Source organism: Pecten maximus, chromosome 19, assembly GCF_902652985.1.
Source record: "Pecten maximus chromosome 19, xPecMax1.1, whole genome shotgun sequence".
NCBI lineage: Eukaryota > Metazoa > Mollusca > Bivalvia > Pectinida > Pectinidae > Pecten > Pecten maximus.
Window position 1 is genome coordinate 27,234,201 of NC_047033.1, and position 22,340 is coordinate 27,256,540.

The 22,340-nt window shown below is 36.9% G+C and overlaps 1 protein-coding gene across 3 annotated transcripts; it reads left to right on the plus strand.

Moving 5' to 3' along the window:
• Positions 1-259: 259 nt before the first annotated feature.
• Positions 260-17,666, plus strand: LOC117317811 (basic proline-rich protein-like). 3 transcript variants are annotated; one of them, XM_033872751.1, is made up of 10 exons: positions 260-357; positions 3,607-3,849; positions 4,767-4,923; positions 6,201-6,346; positions 6,718-6,777; positions 8,437-8,484; positions 8,848-8,931; positions 9,635-9,865; positions 13,353-13,442; positions 14,059-17,666. In XM_033872751.1, the coding sequence occupies exons 1-10, from the start codon at positions 291-293 to the stop codon at positions 14,223-14,225; spliced, it is 1,293 nt and encodes a 430-aa protein (XP_033728642.1). In that variant the 5' UTR covers positions 260-290; the 3' UTR covers positions 14,226-17,666. The 3 variants fall into 3 exon arrangements, with proteins under 3 accessions (XP_033728642.1, XP_033728643.1, XP_033728644.1); XM_033872752.1 differs by lacking the exon at positions 6,718-6,777; XM_033872753.1 differs by lacking the exon at positions 9,635-9,865 and having other exon boundaries at positions 14,059-17,665.
• The last annotated feature ends 4,674 nt before the right edge of the window (positions 17,667-22,340 follow it).

Below are 22,340 nucleotides of genomic sequence, written 5' to 3' on the forward strand. Positions count from 1 at the left end.
CCTGATGATTATTTGTAAAAAAAAAAAATATGTAGGACAAACCATATGAAAATCTGTATTGCAATTAATTCGAAATGATGTGACGATTTTATTTATTTATTTATTTATTTATTTATTTATTTATTTATTATTTATTTATTTATTTATTGTATTAATGTATTAATGTATTAATATAACCCATTGGAGCCCCTTGCCTTATGACAGGGGAAGCCTACTGACTATTTTTAGTAACAAACGTAAGGCATATGGATTCCCCTGGCCCGGATGCAATTCTCGTATAGACACAGAAAATGGCTGTCAAAACGAGCTCTCTCCTTTTCCGGATCTTATTATTGTTGGTTGTGATTTTCGTGTTAGGTAAGTATCGATATAAACTGTAAACATATATATCTGTAACTATCAGTGATAATGAGCTTTACGCCAGATCTCCAGACTTTTTTCGTTATGAAGTGTGCATCTTGGAAACACAGGGGCTCGGTTTCAGCCAGGGTTACAGTAGAGCACAGGTGCCTGACTCGTTTTATAAAATAATAACATATAGAGTACGTACTCTAGGCCTATATGTTATTATTTTATAAAACGAGTCAGGCACCTGTGAGTAGAGTTACTCCTATACGTATAAGAGGTCTTAGTCCGCCTGATTGCATTGCGCCTGTCAAAAGTTTCTTGCCATGTTGAACCTCTAACATTGTTGGGAGTACAGTAGAGTTAGACTGTTAGATCAAGGCTAATAGTAAAATTCATTATTTTTTTTATAGAAGTCTACACACATTGTTGAGCTTGATGAAAATCAAGTGTATCGAGACATTCCTCTGACTGGGACAATATATACTAGGCCCATATGTGCAAGAGCTTTGAGTAATTAGGGATTAGAAAAGTGGAAATTCGCTCAATCTATGACTTCAGAATCAGGGGACCTTTTCCGTCAACATTTGCTTTAAGTCGCTACTAGTGGTTTTAACAAAATTTGGACAAAAACAGCCTTGGGGGAAGTGAAACAGATTTTGCATAAATGACAATTCTGACCCTCAAGGGGCCAGAGGGGCAGAGCCCAATAGGGGAAATAGAGCCTGAACTAGGCCTTATATAACCCTGATCGAGTTACGTGTAAAATCAAATATCCACAATAAAATGTAGTCTTCTTTGGGAGTTGGTTTTCCAGAAACATTTATTTAGTGCCTGTGGTACAGCGATAACATGCAGGAAATTAAGACATTTTTGGCATTTAGGATATAGATTTTTAGGGTCAGGATGATCTATCTATAGTCATCAAGCTTCATCCATTTTTGTCCACATGTATAAACTTCACATTTTGAGCTTTCAATTTCCACCAATGGGGTTCAGCTCTAACTTCTACCAGAAATGAGCCTGTAATTGTCCTGAATAATGTAACTTGTTATTTTTCAGGTCAGTCCAAAATCCAAGATGGCCGTCGTGACTGCCATCTTGAAAAACATTTTTTAAAGTTCTTAATTCTCCAGTTCCACAGCTTCCATTGAGCTATAAATTGAAATGTTCAGGAAGGGGAGCCAACAAAGTGTTGTTATTTTTTGGCCTCGTAAAAAGTTTGATATGGCACTCAGCAGCAATTTTGTAACATGATTGCGCAATCATGATTTTACTAAACAACACCTATTTCAAAATTTTCGCAAGTTCCACTGGTGGGATTCAGTTCTAACTGACCTGAAATGATCCTGAGATGGTCGATCCTGACAAAGTGTTATTATTTTTCACGTTGGTCTAAATATAAAATCCAAGATGGCCCCCATGGAGTGTTTTTTTTTTCCGGGTTGGTCTGAAATCCAAAATAGCTACCATAGTCAACAGTACCACTATATACTTTTAATACTGAGTATGTATACTACAACAGTACAGGGGTCTTCAGAGTCAGATGACTGCAAAGGCCCATGGGCCTCTTGTTTAAGAATTCCATTATTTTGGCAACATCACAGGGACATTTGTAAATTATGTCTTTCTATAGATCTGAATCTTTTGACTAGTATGATAGTATGATAATAAACATTGTATTTCATCCATACAGGAAAAAAAACATAAACAGTGCTTCCTGCATTTTTTAAACAAATAGAATTGATAACAGGGGTTGACACTAACTTAGTCGCCTTGACAGACCGCTGGGCTGCCAGGTTTTGAAATGAGGCAGCCCGGACTGCCAATGGTGAAACCCCTCCTAGGGGATTTGGGGAAACGTCCCTAAAATGCTGTCTAGTTCATTCTGAGCATAAACATATTAGATCTTACACCAACAGGTTTTATATAAACAGTTTTGAAAATGAAATTATTGTAGTAAACGAGGACAATTTTAGTTGGACATTATGCATTTGGCTGAAAATGTTGGCAGCCCACAGGGCTGCTGGTCTGGACATTCTGGCAGCCCGACCAGATTTCAGGCAGCCTAGGGCTGCGGGGCTACTGTTAGTGTCGATCCCTGGTCTGGACATTCTGGCAGCCCAACCAGATTTCAGGCAGCCTATGGCTGCCGGGCTACTGTTAGTGTCAATCCCTGGATAAATATCATAATATAACACCTGTGATTTTCAAGGAAGATTTTGCAAATGAGGAAGTAGGAGTTACCCCCCTTAAAATGATGTGTTTTGAGGTTATTGAGTTTCTAACACTTCCATCATTAACAAAAAACAACAAAAAAACGCGTGATACCAAATTCCAGAGTCTGCTGCCAATTTGTAAATGTGAAATAGGACGGAGTTACCCGAGTAATGAAAAGACCGAGCTGCCTGTGTGGAACTCAAACCAATGGCCTGTCACTCTCTTAGCAGAATAATCCTAACACTAGCTAGACTACAGGGTAATTACTTACCACCTACCTGGGTTACTTCCATATATAATTAGGTGACTTTTATATGTACTATCAAACTCTCCCTTTTACACGAAATCCAAACCCTGAGGAAAATCACAACCCATGTTCTTAAAGTTTGTTCAAATTAAAAAAAAAAATCTTTAAACAGCGTCTTCTCATTAACCAAGAGGCCTTAAACACCTTATACATGTATTGGGTTTATAGCATGCTGGGATGAAAGACTAACAAGCTTTTGACCTACTCTCAAGGTCACAGAGCTAAGGTCAAATGTGTTCCAAACTTTCTCAAATCTTCTCATTAAATCTGAATGGCCCAGATATAGCACAATGCAGGCCTATACATGTAGGTGGGATGACAGATTGGAAGTTCTTGTGCAAGTATAGTTTTGGCTTGACCTATATATATATATTCACTTTAAAGTTACTTGTCAAAAAAAATTTATAAAGTTATCCAAAAGGATATTGTCTTTATTATCTTAACAGGTGATGAGCAATTCAGGCCCATTGGACCTCTTAATTGTTTCAAGTGTAGAGTGGATGGGTATCAAGGTGAATTAGGAGCCATCCTGGCAGTAGTTCTAGTTTTTCCCGGGTTCATATACACAGGGGTTTGTTACAAATGATATCAAATATGAGATTGGATGCATATATATAATATATATTTGCGACCCCTCTCCTATATCATTTGTAACAAACCCCTGTGGTAAATGTTACAGTATGTTTATGATAGTTTTACCTGCTAGTTGCTATGTGATATATTTTCCTTGACAGTGTCACTAGCTGAAGCAGGGCGGGGTGGTGGAGGAAGAGGAGGAGGAGGAAGAGGAGGTGGAGGAAGAGGAAGAGGTAGTGGAAGAGGAAGATCAACTTCAAGGTCAAGGTCCACAAGTTCATCAAAACGGAAGGGATTTCTCGGATCCAATACTGCAACCAAGGCTGCAATAGCTGCAGGTGTTATCTATGGTGCAAGCTCGTGGCGACGGCGTCGGCTATATTACAGCAACCCAAACAGAGGTAAGTTTAAAAACCATGTATACCTGTAAGTATCAGTGGTTCAAGTTATACATGTATACTAAGAGACTACTAATTATAAGTACCGTTCATGTAATCAAGATTTCATACAGTGTAACTGGTAGAATGTTGCAATTAACAGAATGAATTTTTTTTGGTGAGAAAACCTGTTCTGTTGATGTTTGCGAAGTAGCTACTACTTCATTTCTAGCTAATTCTAGTTCTGTCAAATTGCCATAGATACAATAATGTATCTTGCAATAAGCTCAGGTGCTTAGAGTCATTAACTCATTCTCACATTAGGGGCTTATTGCCAAGTATATGGGCTTACGAGGTATATGGGCTTACAAGGTATGGACTTACCAAGTATGGGCTTACCAGGTATAGACTTACCAAGTATGGACTTACTAGGTGTGAGTTTACCAGGTATGGATTTACCAAGTATGGACTTAACAGGTATAGACTTACCAGGTATGGACTTAACAGGTATGGACTTACCAGGTATGGACTCACCAGGTCTCAATTAAGTCTCAAGTGACTTATTCTTATCGTCCTTTGTCAGTCATCGTCTGTCGTCCATTCATAAAAAAAATATATTTTCGAGTTCTTTTCAATAACCAAGAGGTCTAGAAACATGATGTTATGTCTTTAGCATGCTAGAGTGAAGGGCTATCAAGACTGTTTGAATGAATGACCTTGACTTTCATTCAAGTTCACAGGGGTCAAATAAGCTAAAATCTTGAAATGACTTCTTTTCACTAAGCAAGAGGCCCAGACACCTGATATTAGGCCTTAATCATCCGAAGGGTTCGAGAGAATCCAAGATGTTAATAAGATTGCCTCAAAGTTCAGGATTTAACTCTAAAACAGCGTCGGATGTTTTGCATGATGTTATATTGTTTTGTCTTTTTTCTATGAAGTGCCGACTGCCTGTTACAACGACAGATACCGGACAAATGTGTATGGTAACGTGTCGTACCTGGGGCGTTTCTTGTGCCCAGGCGACGGGGATGAGGATGGCGATGAGTACTGCTGTGGTGATGAAGGGCAACAGACATGTTGTTCGTTCTTTGAGGAGTAAGTAAAATATACCTTTGAAAAATTCACAGGTAAGGGTTTAATGGGGAATAGATTTATGTATATATGTACCAATACTCAACTGAAACCAGTTTATCCGACCATCTACCTTAGACAGAGTCACAATCGGCCGATTCTATCATCTTACCATCACGGTACATAAAGCACTCTGTGTGACCATCCATAAACACCTGATATTTTTAGCAACCATTATGATGACGTCAGATGTTGGTCTGTTCAAATTGTCCTTCATCCCTCAGGTCGCCATGGCAATGACATGGCCTCTCTGTCTGTCTGTCATCTCTAAGGTCGTCATGACAGTGACATGGCCTCTCCATCTGTCTGTGTGTCATCCCTCAGGTCGTCATGACAGTGACATGGCCTCTCTGTCTGTCTTTGTGTCATCCCTCAGGTCGTCATGACACTGACATGGCCTCTCTGTCTGTGTCATCCCTCAGGTCGTCATGACAGTGACATGGCCTCTCTGTCTGTCTGTGTGTCATCCCTCAGGTCGTCATGACAGTGACATGACCTCTCTGTCTGTCTGTGTGTCATCCCTCAGGTCGTTATGACATTGACATGGCCTCTCTGTCCGTCTGTGTGTCATCTCTTAGGTCGTCATAGCAATGACATGACCTCTCTGTCTGTCTGTGTCATCCCTCAGGTCGTTATGACATTGACATGGCCTCTCCGTCTGTCTGTGTGTCATCACTTAGGTCATCATAGCAATGACATGGCCTCTCTGTCTGTCTGTATGTCATCCCTCAGGTCGCCATGACAGTGACATGACCTCTCTGTCTGTCTGTATGTCATCCCTCAGGTCGCCATGACAGTGACATGACCTCTCTGTCTGTCTGTATGTCATCCCTCAGGTTGCCATGACAGTGACATGACCTCTCTGTCTGTCTGTGTGTCATCCCTCAGGTTGCCATGACAGTGACATGGCCTCTCCGTCTGTCTGTGCGCTGCTCCACCATTGCTTACAATCCTTTGTTATTAATATTCCTTGAGAAGCATCTTTGTCAAATTTCATACTGAGGTCCTTTGTTGTGCCTGTTCAATGTTGAGATTGATTTTAGTGATAGGAAATCAAATTACATGTAACATATTTTTGATTTTAGTGATAGGAAATCAAATTACATGTAACATATTTATAGAAATAGGGCCAGTATTCCGGCCCAGATAGACAGCAGGTAGACCACTGTATGTATACATGTCTTGTTTCCATTTCTGTATCAGGAACTTTTTATTCCTATAATACCAACTTTTGTTGACAGTTCTGGACGAATAGCTGGTCTGATAATCGGGATCATTGTAGCGTTTATCGTAGTAGGGGTCTGTGTCTTCTGCTGCTGTAAACGTAAGATAAAAGGAGGAATGACTCCGGCACAAAGTATCCGTTCACGGTTTTCTAAACGTTCAGGTAATTTGATATCACTTCATATTCTTACAAAATAAAAATTGGTGCAGGATTATTTCAGCACATTGCATGAGTTTGAATTTTGAATGGATGGGAATTAATATTTGTATTGAACACCTGTGTTCGTATTTTATGTTTGGAATTTGTTCTTATGGTGGAGCTTTTGGGGTAACCTTGTTTCACAATTTACATCAGTACACATGTGTACATATTCAAGGGGCTATTTTGTAAATGTTGTGTTACCGGTAATTAACTTATATTAGATACAAAGTTATTTTTGTGAATATTTTCGACCAGAACAGCATTGAAGACCACGTTGATAAACTCTGTTGATCAGTTTTATAACAAGGGCACCCAAATTTTGCTTTTGACAGGTCAAGGTCATGAAATGGCCGCTGTTCCACTGAACCAGCCACCGCCTCCCCTCATCAAAGGTTACGGTTTTAACTGCTTACTCTCCAATACTGTAAACATACCTATTTTGGTGGTGATTTTATTTAAGCGTATTTCTGTTTTGAAATTAATCTTGGTGTTTTAATATAACAGTTTCTGTTAATTATTGTTTTCGGCGTGTGTTGTGGATGTACAAATTCATCATTACGCCCGTCTGTTTAAATTTTGTCGGATGCTAAAATATGAGTATTCCAAATTAAATATGTTTACAGTTTTCCTCTTCAGTTTCTTTGTCATCACTCCGAGCATTTACTTTTAAAAATGGTTAAATCCAATTTGTTACAAGGTGTACGTACATGTATACTAATTCTATTTTTTACAAATTGGGTTTTGCTAGCGATATACAATGTATTTTAATGCTATGATCACTGATAAATAGTTCAAATTTCTAAACAGTAAGGTTACATTTCCATATTTCAAGCAAAAATACAATAATTTTTATTTGTTTTCAGAAGTTTACTTTTTACTTAGATTCCTGATGTTTCCAGTGTCACCTGTATTCTCTGTTGTTTATAGGTTAAATAGATTTTTTTATTAAAATTGCTGTGGTTATAGTTGACTTTTGTTATAAAAAAAACTTTGGTTATAAATTCTAGTCATATGATAATGTTATTAGAAATTAACTAGAATTCCAGTTATAGTTAATTTTGGTTATAAAGTAACTTTGGTTAAAAATAAACTTTGGTTATATAACTGTGGTTATAAATTAACTTTGGTTATGATTAACTGTGGATATCAGTTAACTTTGGTTATATTGGTCCCATATTAAAGATACCAACTGAGCTATCAAAGCCTGGCTCTCACTGGAATAAAGGTCAAGGTTATTGGGTCCAAAGTTCAAAGACAAAGCGGATCTGACTTTGACCTTGGCTCTTGATGAGGGAGGTTTCAAAATAAAGCAAATCAACACAAACAAAATATTGCACCAGTATTTACGTTTCTGTTATCCCAGCAAATATTAAGGGGAAGGAAATAAGAGTCAGATCATAGTGAATGTATAATATATATTTTACTATCTTGTGATTATTTGAAGTCCAAAAATGTCAAATATCAACTTCAGCTATATGGACAGATGCCTTTTGATTTCATGATTGTGGGGGATCCTATCAAAGTTTTACTTTCGTTATGATCAATTTGGTTATAAATTAACTTTGGTTACAATTGACTTTAGCTTTGATTAACTTTAAATTAATTCCATTCATAATTAACTTTGGTTATGATCAATTTGGTTATAAATTAACTTTAAATTAATTCCATTCATAATTAACTTTGGTTATGAATTAATAGATGGTTATAGATATATTCAGTTTATAGATAAACATTGGTTATAGATATTTTTATTAAAACAACTTTGGTTATAAATAGATGATCCTTCATATTTGATCAATGACACACTAGTATTTATGACGCTGTGGTGAGCATTATAGAACAAATACAATTTAAATGGCATTGGGATCATACCTTCAGCATTCTGGTTCTGATTCTGAAATGTAACAAAACAGTTATGGCACTTTGTTTCAATCGAAACAATGTACCATACTTGTATGATATCAACTTAATTTATGGATTTGCTTTGGTTGTATAGATAACACTGTCCGTCACTCTGAACTTGTAACAATACTGGATGTATTATATTATAGATCCAACTCCTGGAGTTTACCCAGCCGCCACGACCTACCAACCGTACCGTAAGTATACAGCTATTTCCTACTTCAGTTCTACACCGGCAGTATTTCTCTGGCTCTGCAGACTGTTAGTAGATATTAGTAAAAAGTTCCTGAAGAATAAATGTGAGGGAGATAAGAATAATTTGGTCTATTTGGGCTTATTTGATGAATATGGTAATTCATGCAGGCAATGTCTACAATCATGTATTTTTGTTCCTTTTAGAAAATGTCCCTAATTGCGAGATGTTTATTTATACCCTCCGATATTATATATTTTACTTTCCCCACTTCCTTAATTCTGCCCTGTTTCCATTACACGGTATTTGAAATGTCAATTGTAATTTTTAATTACTCATTTGTAATATATATATATCTTCGTTACAGCTCAGCCAGCGACAGCCCAGCCTATGGTCCCGCCCCCTGCGTACGACACAACAGGCCCAGCTCCCTACGACCCCAATAACCAAGGTATATACGACAAACCTGATACATACTTAAAATCTAAATACAAAAATAATACTGTAGAAACCGTTGTGAGTGGGTATCACAATTCCATAGAAACCGTTGTGAGTGGATAACGAAATACCATAGAAACCGTTGTGAGTGGATACTGAAATACCATAGAAACGGTTGTGAGTTGAAATTGAAATACGTACCATAGAAACCGTTGTGAGTGGATATCAAAATACCATAGAAACCGTTGTGAGTGGATACTGAAATACCATAGAAACGGTTGTGAGTTGAAATTGAAATACCATAGAAACCGTTGTGAGTGGATACTGAAATACCATAGAAACCGTTGTGAGTGGATATGGAACTACTATAGAAACCGTTGTGAGTGGATGTTGAAATACCATAGAAACCGTTGTGAGTGGAAATTGAAATACCATAGAAATCTTTTTTGTGGGGATATGGAAATACCATTGATAGAATCACACCATAGAAACTAATATAAATATGTATCAAAAGTGTTGTTAAATTTCGCTGTTAATTTTCACACTTAGGCCTATATATAGAGTGTTTATTGAATTGAATATGTAGAAGCCATTAGGAAAATACCAAATGGAGAAAGATCTGGTGTGATTGGCTGTTTTAATATGTGTATGTGGTACCTGGATAACAATTAGGTCTGGTACGATGTTAGTGTGAATCAGTTACTATGGTGTTGTAGGTATGCCCCCTGTTGGGTTCATACCCCCTGCTACAGGGTTTCAGACACCTCCAAGTAATGCCCCTGCAGGCTACCAGCCACAGGGGGTACTCCCTGGATACGACCAGCCACAGGGGGTACACCCTGGATATGACCAGCCACAGGGGGTACGCCCTGCTTATGACGGGCCACAGGGAGTAAACCCTTCATATGACCAGCCACAGGGGGTACACCCTTCATATGACCAGCCAGGTACCATGTGGTGTGGAATTGTGGTGTGATGCATGCTGGGTTGTTGTTTAAATTTGATGTTTGTAGTTTTTAGTCCCATCCCGATGCAATGATTCAGGGGTTGACACCAACTTAATCACCTTGACAGACCGCCGGGCTGCCAGGAATGAGGAATGAGGCTGCCAAAGGTGAAGCCTCTTGGGGGATTTGGGGGCATGTCACTCCAGCCCTTACACCAACACTGAGGAAAAAATTGAATATTCTAGATGCGGTTTTCTGCATTCTAGTTCATTCTGAACATAAAAATATTAGATCTTACACCAAAGGGTTTTATGAAAAATGTCTTGAAAATAAAATTATTGAAGTTAAATGAAGAAAATTTTAGCTGGAAGTTATACATTTGACTGTAAATGTTGGCAGCTGGGCTACTGTTAGTGTTGATCCCTGATTATGTACAGACTAGCTAATCTCAGGAACTGCCGATGCAATCCTCGTCAAATTGTGTTTTGGGGTGTGAAGTGGCATCGGAGGCATTTATGTCTTGCAGACATTTTCTGGTTTGGAATAATGTTTTTGAGCTAATTTTGTTTTGCTTGCGTTGGTATATTTTCTGTGTTACATTACAGGCTGGAGATATGATAACTCTATAATAGTCATTGTGAGATCTCACATGGCTAAGTTTACCTATAATACGGTCATCGTGATATCTCACATGGCTAAATTTACCTGTAATACAGTCATTGTGAGATCTCACATGGCTAAGTTTACCTATAATACGGTCATCGTGATATCTCACATGGCTAAATTTACCTGTAATACAGTCATCGTGAGATCTCACATGGCTAAATTTACCTATAATACGGTCATCGTGATATCTCACATGGCTAAATTTACCTGTAATACAGTCATTGTGAGATCTCACATGGCTAAATTTACCTGTAATACAGTCATCGTGAGATCTCACATGGCTAAATTTACCTGTAATACAGTTATTGTGAGATCTCACATGGCTAAATTTACCTGTAATACAGTCATCGTGAGATCTCACATTGCTAAATTTACCTATAATACAGTCATCGTGAGATCTCACATGGCTAAGTTTACCTATAATACAGTCCTCGTGATATCTCACATGGCAGAGTTTACCTGTAATACGGTCATCGTGAGATCTCACATGGCTAAGTTTACCTATAATACAGTCATCGTGTGATCTCACATGGCTAAATTTACCTATAATACGGTCATTTTGAGATCTCACATGGCTAAATTTACCTATAACACAGTCATCTTGAGATCTCACATAGCTAAATTTACCTGTAATACAGTCACCTTGAGATCCCAAACGGCTAAGTTTACCTATAATACGGTCATCGTGAGATCTCACATGGCTAAATTTACCTGTAATACAGTCATCGTGAGATCTCACATGGCTAAGTTTACGCATAATATAGTCATCGTGAGATCTCACATGGCTAAATTTACCTATAATACAGTCATTGTGAGATCTCACATGGCTAAATTTACCTGTAATACAGTCATCGTGAGATCTCACATGGCTAAGTTTACCTATAATACGGTCACCTTGAGATCTCACATGGCTAAATTTACCTGTAATACAGTCATCGTGATATCTCACATGGCTAAGTTTACCTATAATACAGTCATCGTGAGATCTCACATGGCTAAATTTACCTATAATACAGTCATCGTGAGATCTCACATGGCTAAATTTACCTATAATACAGTCATTGTGAGATCTCACATGGCTAAATTTACCTGTAATACAGTCATCTTGAGATGTCACATGGCTAAATTTACCTTTAATACGGTCATCGTGAGATCTAACATGGCTAAATTTGCCTTTAATACAGTCATCTTGAGATCCCAAACGGCTAAATTTACCTGTAATAGTCATCGTGAGATCTCACATGGCTAAATTTACCTGTAATACAGTCATCGTGAGATCTCACATGGCTAAATTTACCTATAATAGTCATCTTGATATCTCACATGGCTAAGTTTACCTATAATACGGTAATCGTGATATCTCACATGGCTAAATTTACCTTTAATAGTCATCTTGAGATCTCACATGGCTAAATTTACCTATAATACAGTCATCTGGAGATCTTAGCAATACAATTACTATTGTTTCCATTGTCAAACCTCGTGTCAAAAAAAAAACAAAAAAATACACACACAAATTCACTACATGCATGCTTCTCGCACAGAGAAGGCCATCCTTAAATAGCCATACACCACTGTAAAAGAATCAATGCCAAATAGGACAGAAGGGGAGACATACATAAACAAATCTATAATTAGACAAAAGATGTCTCTCCTAGTGGAGGAGCTGTGCTGGCCGAGTGGTTAAGGTGTCCCGACACTTTATCACTAGCCCTCTATCCCCGCGGTGGTCGAGTGGTTAAGGTGTCCCGACACTTTATCACTAGCCCTCTATCCCCGCGGTGGCCGAGTGGTTAAGGTGTCCTGACACGTTATCACTAGCCCTGTATCCCCGCGGTGGCCGAGTGGTTAAGGTGTCCCGACACTTTATCACTAGCCCTGTATCCCCGCGGTGGCCGAGTGGTTAAGGTGTCCCGACACTTTATCACTAGCCCTGTATCCCCGCGGTGGCCGAGTGGTTAAGGTGTCCCGACACTTTATCACTAGCCCTCCACCTCTGCCGTGGCCGAGTGGTTAAGGTGTCCCGACACTTTATCACTAGCCCTCCACCACCTGGTACTATATGACCGTAGGGCGGTTTTTTTTCTCCGGGTACTCCGGCTTTCCTCCACCTTTAAACCTGGCATGTCCTTAAATTACCCTGGCTGTTAATAGGACGTTAACAAACCAAACCAAACCAGTCTCGTAGTAGATTTTAGAAATTAATTCAAGCATGTAATAGTTGCTAATCTGCACTATAGTACAGTAAATTTCATACTTGCCAACTTATCATAAGGAAGATGATAAATGTTTTCAAATTTTTCACAGTGACACCTTGAAAAGTACAAATTGATACCTACCTGTATAAATCTACTTATTGCTTTTAACATTGTAAACAAGGAAGAAGTGTCACTGATGATTTCTGTCAAACTTTTGAGTCGTAAATCAAAAACTTCCCTCATTATTGATCTAGCTGATCCTTATAAGCTTGGGTTGGCAAGCATGAGATTGTTTGACCACAATTTTGTGTTGTTGATGTGAACACTTTCCTTATTTTAACAGGACCATGTGTTAAAGCTGTGATTGCTATATATGTCGCGCTCAGTGTCACAAATACTTCCTCCTATCTTTAAACCTGTCTCTATAAGACTCTATAGCTTCTCTACCATGATACATGTTGTAAAGTATTTCTTAAACAGTATTTTAATTGAACGATTTCTACGTATTTTACACATTTTGATACAAGTACTATAATATCAGTTTATTTTTGACATCACACAGACACACTTGTCGTAGGTTCTGACATAGTAATAAAAATTCATTTATAAGTTCCTCTGTTCAGGTTCCGACATGAGTAAGCCCCCTTTGCCAGCCGGAGATATGAGTGGTCCAGGCTATCCACCAGGTGGCTCCTATCCAGTTCAGCCAGATGGTAAGTTTAAATTTGGAACTCTCTAGCTAACATGGAGTAGCCTCCCCTACCTTATGCTGATGAAGTCTAGAGCCTGTTCGTTTAATGGACAAACCGGTTCGTCAGTTTTTAAATGTAATATTTCAAACATATATATCACAGACCTGTAGATGTTAATACAGGCCTTGGAAGTCTTTGTCAAGGCTCGTCTGAAAATAATATAAAATCACCAGGTCCGTCTTTATTTAATAAACGAACAACACCGGTACATCTAGTCCAACAGTTTGGACAGCAAAAATGAAAACGACCCTAATAAACTTGTCATTGATACTAGAAGATACTCTGAAATGGCCCAGTCTAAGCAGTGAATCATCTTTTCTATAATGGATGTTACAATTAGACATAAACTTTTAGAATGACAGAATTTGTTTCACCTGCAGTTTGAACCATTGTAGGGAGAGGCAGTTCAAAAGTAGGAAAATATTTGAAATACATTGTATAACTAGAGTATTTTGCCATAATTACTGAAATATCCAGATGAGCAATGCAGGCCTACTGGGCCTCTTTTTTTTCTACAAATCAATTCTTCAAAAGTTCGAACATTGAAATATTGTACTACCTATTCTTTGTTTTTCAGCGCCGCCCTACCCTGGGGCCTATCCCTCAGGCCAGTACACAGCCCCACCCTATGGGGTACAGCCCTACCCAGGAGAAAACCCCTCACCCCAACCTTACCCTGCCTCACCAATGGGATTTGATTCTCAGGATGCCGTTCCATACCCTCTAAAGCCACCAACTCAGTGAGGCTCAGGTTGGACTTCAGCGGAACAAGCTAAATTAGGGGGTGTCAGTCTGAAGGGGTTCGATTGAGATATAACAGCAATTGGTTAAGTGAGAAACCCAGTGCTTTACAAGAAGATGTTGTTACTGTTCATTTGATGATATCAAAGCACAATTTTTAAAAAAAAAAGCAGAGAGAGAGAGATATTTTCTTAAATTTGCATTAATTCATCAGGAAATATAAGATTTATACTGATATAGGGCTGATTCTCTTGTCTCCAAATGATCACTGCAGTTAAAGATGGTATCAGCTACAGTAAGAGTGAAATCTCCTGGAAATAAATGATTAAAGTATAATACAATCTATATAATAATTGTATTTCAGCTATAATCCACAATGTTATCGCTAATAGTATGGAGAATTTTGACAAAAGTTGAATTCTTAAGAGTGGTGGGAAAATCCCTGATTTTATCAAGAGATTCAGGACATTCATTCACTAGTTTTAATGTTATATTCAAACCTTTTCAAAAACCTTAAGTTGTGTAATCTACAACTCACAATTAAGAAACAACTATTATATTTTACCAGAGATAAGCTCCCCCCCCCCTTTTCACATTTTTCAGGCCATAGACCCCCGTCCCCTTACTTTCCACCATAAAAAAAGTGATTACAGTTAATAAAAGTTTATAAAAACTGGTGGTATGAAATTCAGGAAAGTACATACCTCATAAAACAAAGATGTGTGGTTTTTTCATTCCTTTTTAGGAAGTTATTCTAATACAAGTCCAATCTGTAGTTTTGAATATTGTTTTCCGTAAATTGTTTTCCATATAGGATGTTGTGAAAGGTCTAATGTACTTATATATTTTACTGTGTATTAAACGTGTGGTACTGTGATGGATGGGAATATTCCAAATCTGCTTTCAGGAATTTCCAAAACGTTGTATTCATACCATGCATTACTGTATTTTCCTGTTCGATTTATATTACAAATATATGAAGTTTTTTTCGTTAATATTTGAATTGATGAATCTAGTTCATATTGTTTCAAAATACCAGTAGTTAATGTTTAACTCCCCTGTCCGAAATTTTTAGGGGACGATAATCCAGAAAGTTCTGTATTACGTACATGAAACATTCGTTGTGTTTAAAATTCATTGTTTTCTTGGTTGCTATGGAACCAGGTATGTAAATACAACAGATATTGTATGTAGTATGTAGTATTGTTGCCCAGGGTAACCACGAAAGTTTGTACTCACAAAATTATTTGGAAGTACCAAACCACAAAAGAAATTACACACAAACATTTACCGTAAAACCCATGTAATTTGCGCACCAGTGTGATTTGCGCAGGTACTTTTTGTGCCTGAAAATGTTGAAAAAAAACTTTTATCCGTATATTTTGCACATGAAAATTTTTGACCAAAAACGATGTCCAGGAGGACCCGAAAACGATTCATGAAAATGACAAAGATTAGCACAATACTTTGCTTAAAATCATTCTAGTAAATACTTGATGATTAAAATAATCTGATTATTTCTTGTTTGTAATGAGGAAATAGCAAAATTGCATCTTGTTTATTTTCTTCAAATTGACTGTAAGAGGAAAAGCTACGTATGGTAGGCTAACCACCGTCCACATGGTACTATGAACATTTATCAGTTCAAACTAACACCCACTTTCAAAGAAAAGTAAAATTAAGTAATCACTTTTGCATATATCGTCACAAGTGTAAGTTATATATTATATAGGTACAGCCAATATATTGTAAAATTTCATTCTCTCAATGGCTACAGAGGTTGTCTCAAAAGCAGTGTGTAGAAAGGAACAAAAATGTCTGGTTAAATGTATGTCATGGCTATATCTGACGTTTTCCTGTTGATGAAATTGCTTCTTATCCATATGTAACCCAGGTAAATACTCGCCGCAATATACCGCTCGGCTAGAGAGATCTTCTCTTCTCGATCGGTTGAGCGTAAGACTAGTAAGCCAGTGGTCCCGGGTTCGATCCCTAGCGGAGGCAATGATTTAAATCGGCGGGAGAGCCTGTGGGTCAAATGCAGGATGTGGACAGCACATATAACGGTGACGTAATCACAACACAAATACTAATCACGGGTACTATACCCGTCCGACTTCTAAATAATATACATAACATACACATACCGTACACAAAGATCATACAGATAGGTTTTGCTTCACAAGAGAAATCATATTTTTACCACATTTCAGGAATAGTTATTATTCCATGAGAGGTAATTTCATCTAAATCTCAGGTTCTATCCTGCCAATCATGTTTTTGTGTCATGTTGGTTTTCACTCCTCCATTTATAGCATTTATTGTTGAAACATCAAACTCACTTCAACACTGAACAATCATGGACACAACTTTTTTTATAATACAACTTGATATTTCTAATTTGTTAAATATGGCTTGATATTTCTTATTTGTTACATACAGCTTGATATTTCTGGTTTTGTTGGAAACAGATTGATTGATAAAATAATTTTCTAAATTTGTTGTATACAAACATATCGATCATACTGATTTTGCTATTTTCAACTTAAATTTCTTTGTTTACTATAGCAAGTTGATAATTCTAATTTTGCTTTATTAATGTAACATTATCATTTTAAGTTTATTGTAGACAATTCAGTAATTATATTTTTGTATCAATATAGATAATTCTAATTTTTGTGTCGCCTGCGAAACGCGGGTGACATAGATATCACCATGTCAGCGGGAATGTCTACACAGAGGTTTCTGTGCAATAACTCAACTTCCTTGCCATTCCAAACCCAAACTTCGTGCAGATCTTCCTTACCAAAAGTGCTAGCTTGAGATTGCTTTTCAGGTCCGAAGGTGGAAGGTCAAGGTCATTGTTACTAAAAATAGAAAAATGGTTTCCTTGTGATTGTACTCAAGTTCCATTGGGCCCATCAGACTCTTTTCATGCAGTTTTTCCTTACCAAAAGTGCTTGGATGGGATTGTTTTTTGACTGGTTGAAAGGTCAAAGGTCAAGGTCTCTATTACTGTAGAATGCGGTGCTCAATTACCGGAAGTGCCTGCTCTGTATTGCTGAATTTTAAGCATACTTGAGTGATGCAGGTGTTACTTACTAGGTACTTTTAACATTATTTCTTCGTAATCAACCAACTTGCTGCGCAGGCGACACATCCAATTCCGTGGAATTGTGTTTTATGAATATAACTTTCTCATCATCCTAAGTTTGATATTCATTGATTTTTATTCTAATTTTGTTTTATCAATACAGATAATTCTAATTTTGTTTTATCAATACAGATAATTCTAATTTTGTTTTTTCAATATAGATAAAAAAAAAAATTTAATTTTGTTATAGATAATTCTAATTCCGTTTTATCAATATAGATAATTTTATTTTTGTTTTATCAATACAGATAATTCTAATTTTGTTTTTTCAATACAGATAATTCTTATTTTGTTTTTTCAATATACATAATTCTAGTTTTGTTTTATCAATACAGATAATTCTAATTTTGTTTTTTCAATACAGATAATTCTAATTTTGTTTTTTCAATATACATAATTCTAATTTTGTTTTTTCAATACAGATAATTATAATTTTGTTTTATCAATACAGATTATTCTAATTTTGTTTTATTGATATAATTTTATCTAAGTTTGCTCTATACAATTTGGTAATTATGATTTTGTATGGATATAGATAATGCTAATTTTGTTGTATACAAATAATACATGTAGTTGTAGTTTTGCTGTATATTACAATTATAATTATCTATTTCAATTGTTTAATTAAGATAAAAATGTTATCATCATGCAATTTGTTAATTCACTTTCCAGTTTCCCAGTGACAAATCTGTAGTGTTGTAAATATTTAATGCTGTATTTGACCATACTCCTTTCTTTATATTTTTGAGTGTTGTATGATATTTAAAGTATGAGATTTTTGTAAAATTAATTTCATGATATATGCATTAACATTGGGCATAATTTAAAAATATCAATATTTCTTTTTAAATTTAAATTTTATACAAATATGTTGTTATACATTTCATATTTTTACATCAATATTTTTCATTCAAGTAACTATATGTTAGATTTGAGAAAAACGTTTTGTATATTATTTAGTACTTAAATAGTTAAGACTAGCAGACAGGAAGTTAACTAACTTAAGATTAATTGTTGATGGCATTATAAACCAGTTTACATAATATTCCTACATTATATATGCCATGCTCAACAGCGTGCTTTTTGGGGGTTTTAACCTCAAGCCTTGTATATATCTTTATAATAAAACTTATTCGGCTTTGGCAATCCTCAAATACAACACCTTTTTATATTAATATAGCATTTTGAAGGTGTAACTTTTTTATTGAGAAGTTATTTTAAAGTCATTGACTTTGATATTGAAAATTCTACATTTAAACTTTTATACGATAAATTGTTATATTTTCCTCAAGTCATTGTGATGTGTAATTATTAGTTCGTAGAAATATTGAACCGCTTATAGCAGGATTTATATGAAATACAAGTTAAAATTGTTGTAACTTAGTGTCATGATGAAGGTTTCCCCCCTATCTATATATGTATATACATGCTTTGTAACTATAATCATGTCACCCTGGTAGCAGCAATTTACCACTAACCTAGAGAGAACGGAGGGGAGTATAGTTTCCTCTCCGGCCATCTTGTACAATGGATTCCAGGGTTTTTTCTCCCAAGTTTGGGATGAGGCCTTTCTGCCTCATTTTGGGAAGAAAATTAGTGAATTGGGAAAGAGTTTTCCAGAGTAAACTGCTAATTTGGAGAATTTGGCATAAATGGGAAATAATTATTGGCCCCAAAAAGCCCCCAGAAAAAGCCTTGGATGCCAAAGTTTGTCAGCGCTTTAGCGGCTTCATTCCTTGAGGGATTCTGATTAAACTTCACACAATGATAAAGAACCATAATATCTCGGACAAATTTGAGGTTCAAGATTTTTTGAGTCAAGGTCACTGTTACTATTTTTAGCGGGGGCCAGTAGGAGGGCAGGAAATGCTTGTTTACCAGAGTTACAAATGTATATTTCCATTCTGTTGACTTTATTCAACTCAGTAGTCTAAATGGCCAAACTAGCAATGTAGTGTTGTATATACTTTATCATGGTTTATAGGTATAAGTAGACTTACTCTGGTATACCCGTCATGTCGACTCTGATATGTTGTGTTCATAGTTAAGTAATAATGTAACGTTCATCATTTCTAAACTCTCTACCTGATAATGACATGTTTACACACCTGTACCTGGTAATGACATGTTTACACACCTGTACCTGGTAATGACGTGTTTACACACCTTTACCTGGTAATGACATGTTTACACACCTTTACCTGGTAATGACATGTTTACACACCTTTACCTGGTAATGACATGTTTACACACCTTTACCTGGTAATGACGTGTTTACACACCTTTACCTGGTAATGACGTGTTTACACACCTTTACCTGGTAATGACATGTTTACACACCTTTACCTGGTAATGACGTGTTTACACACCTTTACCTGATAATGACGTGTTTACACACCTTTACCTGATAATGACGTGTTTACACACCTTTACCTGGTAATGACGTGTTTACACACCTTTACCTGGTAATGACATGTTTACACACCTTTACCTGGTAATGACATGTTTACACACCTTTACCTGGTAATGACATGTTTACACACCTTTACCTGGTAATGACATGTTTACACACCTGTACCTGGTAATGACATGTTTACACAACTTTACCTGGTAATGACATGTTTACACACCTGTACCTGGTAATGACGTGTTTACACACCTTTACCTGGTAATGACATGTTTACACACCTGTACCTGGTAATGACATGTTTACACACCTTTACCTGGTAATGACATGTTTACACACCTTTACCTGGTAATGACATGTTTACACACCTTTACCTGGTAATGACATGTTCACACCTTTACCTGGTAATGACATGTTTACACACCTTTACCTGGTAATGACGTGTTTACACACCTTTACCTGGTAATGACATGTTTACACACCTTTACCTGGTAATGACGTGTTTACACACCTTTACCTGGTAATGACGTGTTTACACACCTGTACCTGATAATGACATGTTTACACACCTTTACCTGGTAATGACATGTTTACACACCTTTACCTGGTAATGACGTGTTTACACACCTTTACCTGGTAATGACATGTTTACACACCTTTACCTGATAATGACATGTTTACACACCTTTACCTGGTAATGACGTGTTTACACACCTTTACCTGGTAATGACATGTTTACACACCTTTACCTGATAATGACATGTTTACACACCTTTACCTGGTAATGACATGTTTACACACCTTTACCTGGTAATGACATGTTTACACACCTTTACCTGGTAATGACGTGTTTACACACCTTTACCTGATAATGACATGTTTACACACCTGTACCTGGTAATGACATGTTTACATACCTTTACCTGGTAATGACGTGTTTACACACCTGTACCTGGTAATGACGTGTTTACACACCTTTACCTGGTAATGACATGTTTACACACCTGTACCTGGTAATGACATGTTTACACACCTTTACCTGGTAATGACATGTTTACACACCTTTACCTGGTAATGACATGTTTACACACCTGTACCTGGTAATGACATGTTTACACACCTTTACCTGGTAATGACGTGTTTACACACCTTTACCTGGTAATGACGTGTTTACACACCTTTACCTGATAATGACGTGTTTACACACCTTTACCTGGTAATGACGTGTTTACACACCTGTACCTGGTAATGACGTGTTTACACACCTTTACCTGGTAATGACATGTTTACACACCTGTACCTGGTAATGACATGTTTACACACCTTTACCTGGTAATGACATGTTTACACACCTTTACCTGGTAATGACATGTTTACACACCTTTACCTGGTAATGACATGTTACACACCTTTACCTGGTAATGACATGTTTACACACCTTTACCTGGTAATGACGTGTTTACACACCTTTACCTGGTAATGACATGTTTACACACCTTTACCTGGTAATGACGTGTTTACACACCTTTACCTGGTAATGACGTGTTTACACACCTGTACCTGATAATGACATGTTTACACACCTTTACCTGGTAATGACATGTTTACACACCTTTACCTGGTAATGACGTGTTTACACACCTTTACCTGGTAATGACATGTTTACACACCTTTACCTGATAATGACATGTTTACACACCTTTACCTGGTAATGACATGTTTACACACCTTTACCTGGTAATGACATGTTTACACACCTTTACCTGGTAATGACATGTTTACACACCTTTACCTGGTAATGACATGTTTACACACCTTTACCTGGTAATGACATGTTTACACACCTTTACCTGGTAATGACGTGTTTACACACCTTTACCTGATAATGACATGTTTACACACCTTTACCTGGTAATGACGTGTTTACACACCTGTACCTGGTAATGACGTGTTTACACACCTTTACCTGGTAATGACATGTTTACACACCTTTACCTGGTAATGACATGTTTACACACCTGTACCTGGTAATGACATGTTTACACACCTTTACCTGGTAATGACATGTTTACACACCTTTACCTGGTAATGACATGTTTACACACCTGTACCTGGTAATGACATGTTTACACACCTTTACCTGGTAATGACGTGTTTACACACCTTTACCTGGTAATGACGTGTTTACACACCTTTACCTGATAATGACGTGTTTACACACCTTTACCTGGTAATGACGTGTTTACACACCTTTACCTGGTAATGACGTGTTTACACACCTTTACCTGGTAATGACATGTTTACACACCTTGACCTTGCAATGGCATGTTTACACACCTTTACCTGGCAATGACATGTTTACACACCTTTACCTGGTAATGACATGTTTACACACCTTTACCTGGTAATGACATGTTTACACACCTTTACCTGGTAATGACGTGTTTACACACCTTTACCTGGTAATGACGTGTTTACACACCTGTACCTGGTAATGACGTGTTTACACACCTTTACCTGGTAATGACATGTTTACACACCTTTACCTGATAATGAC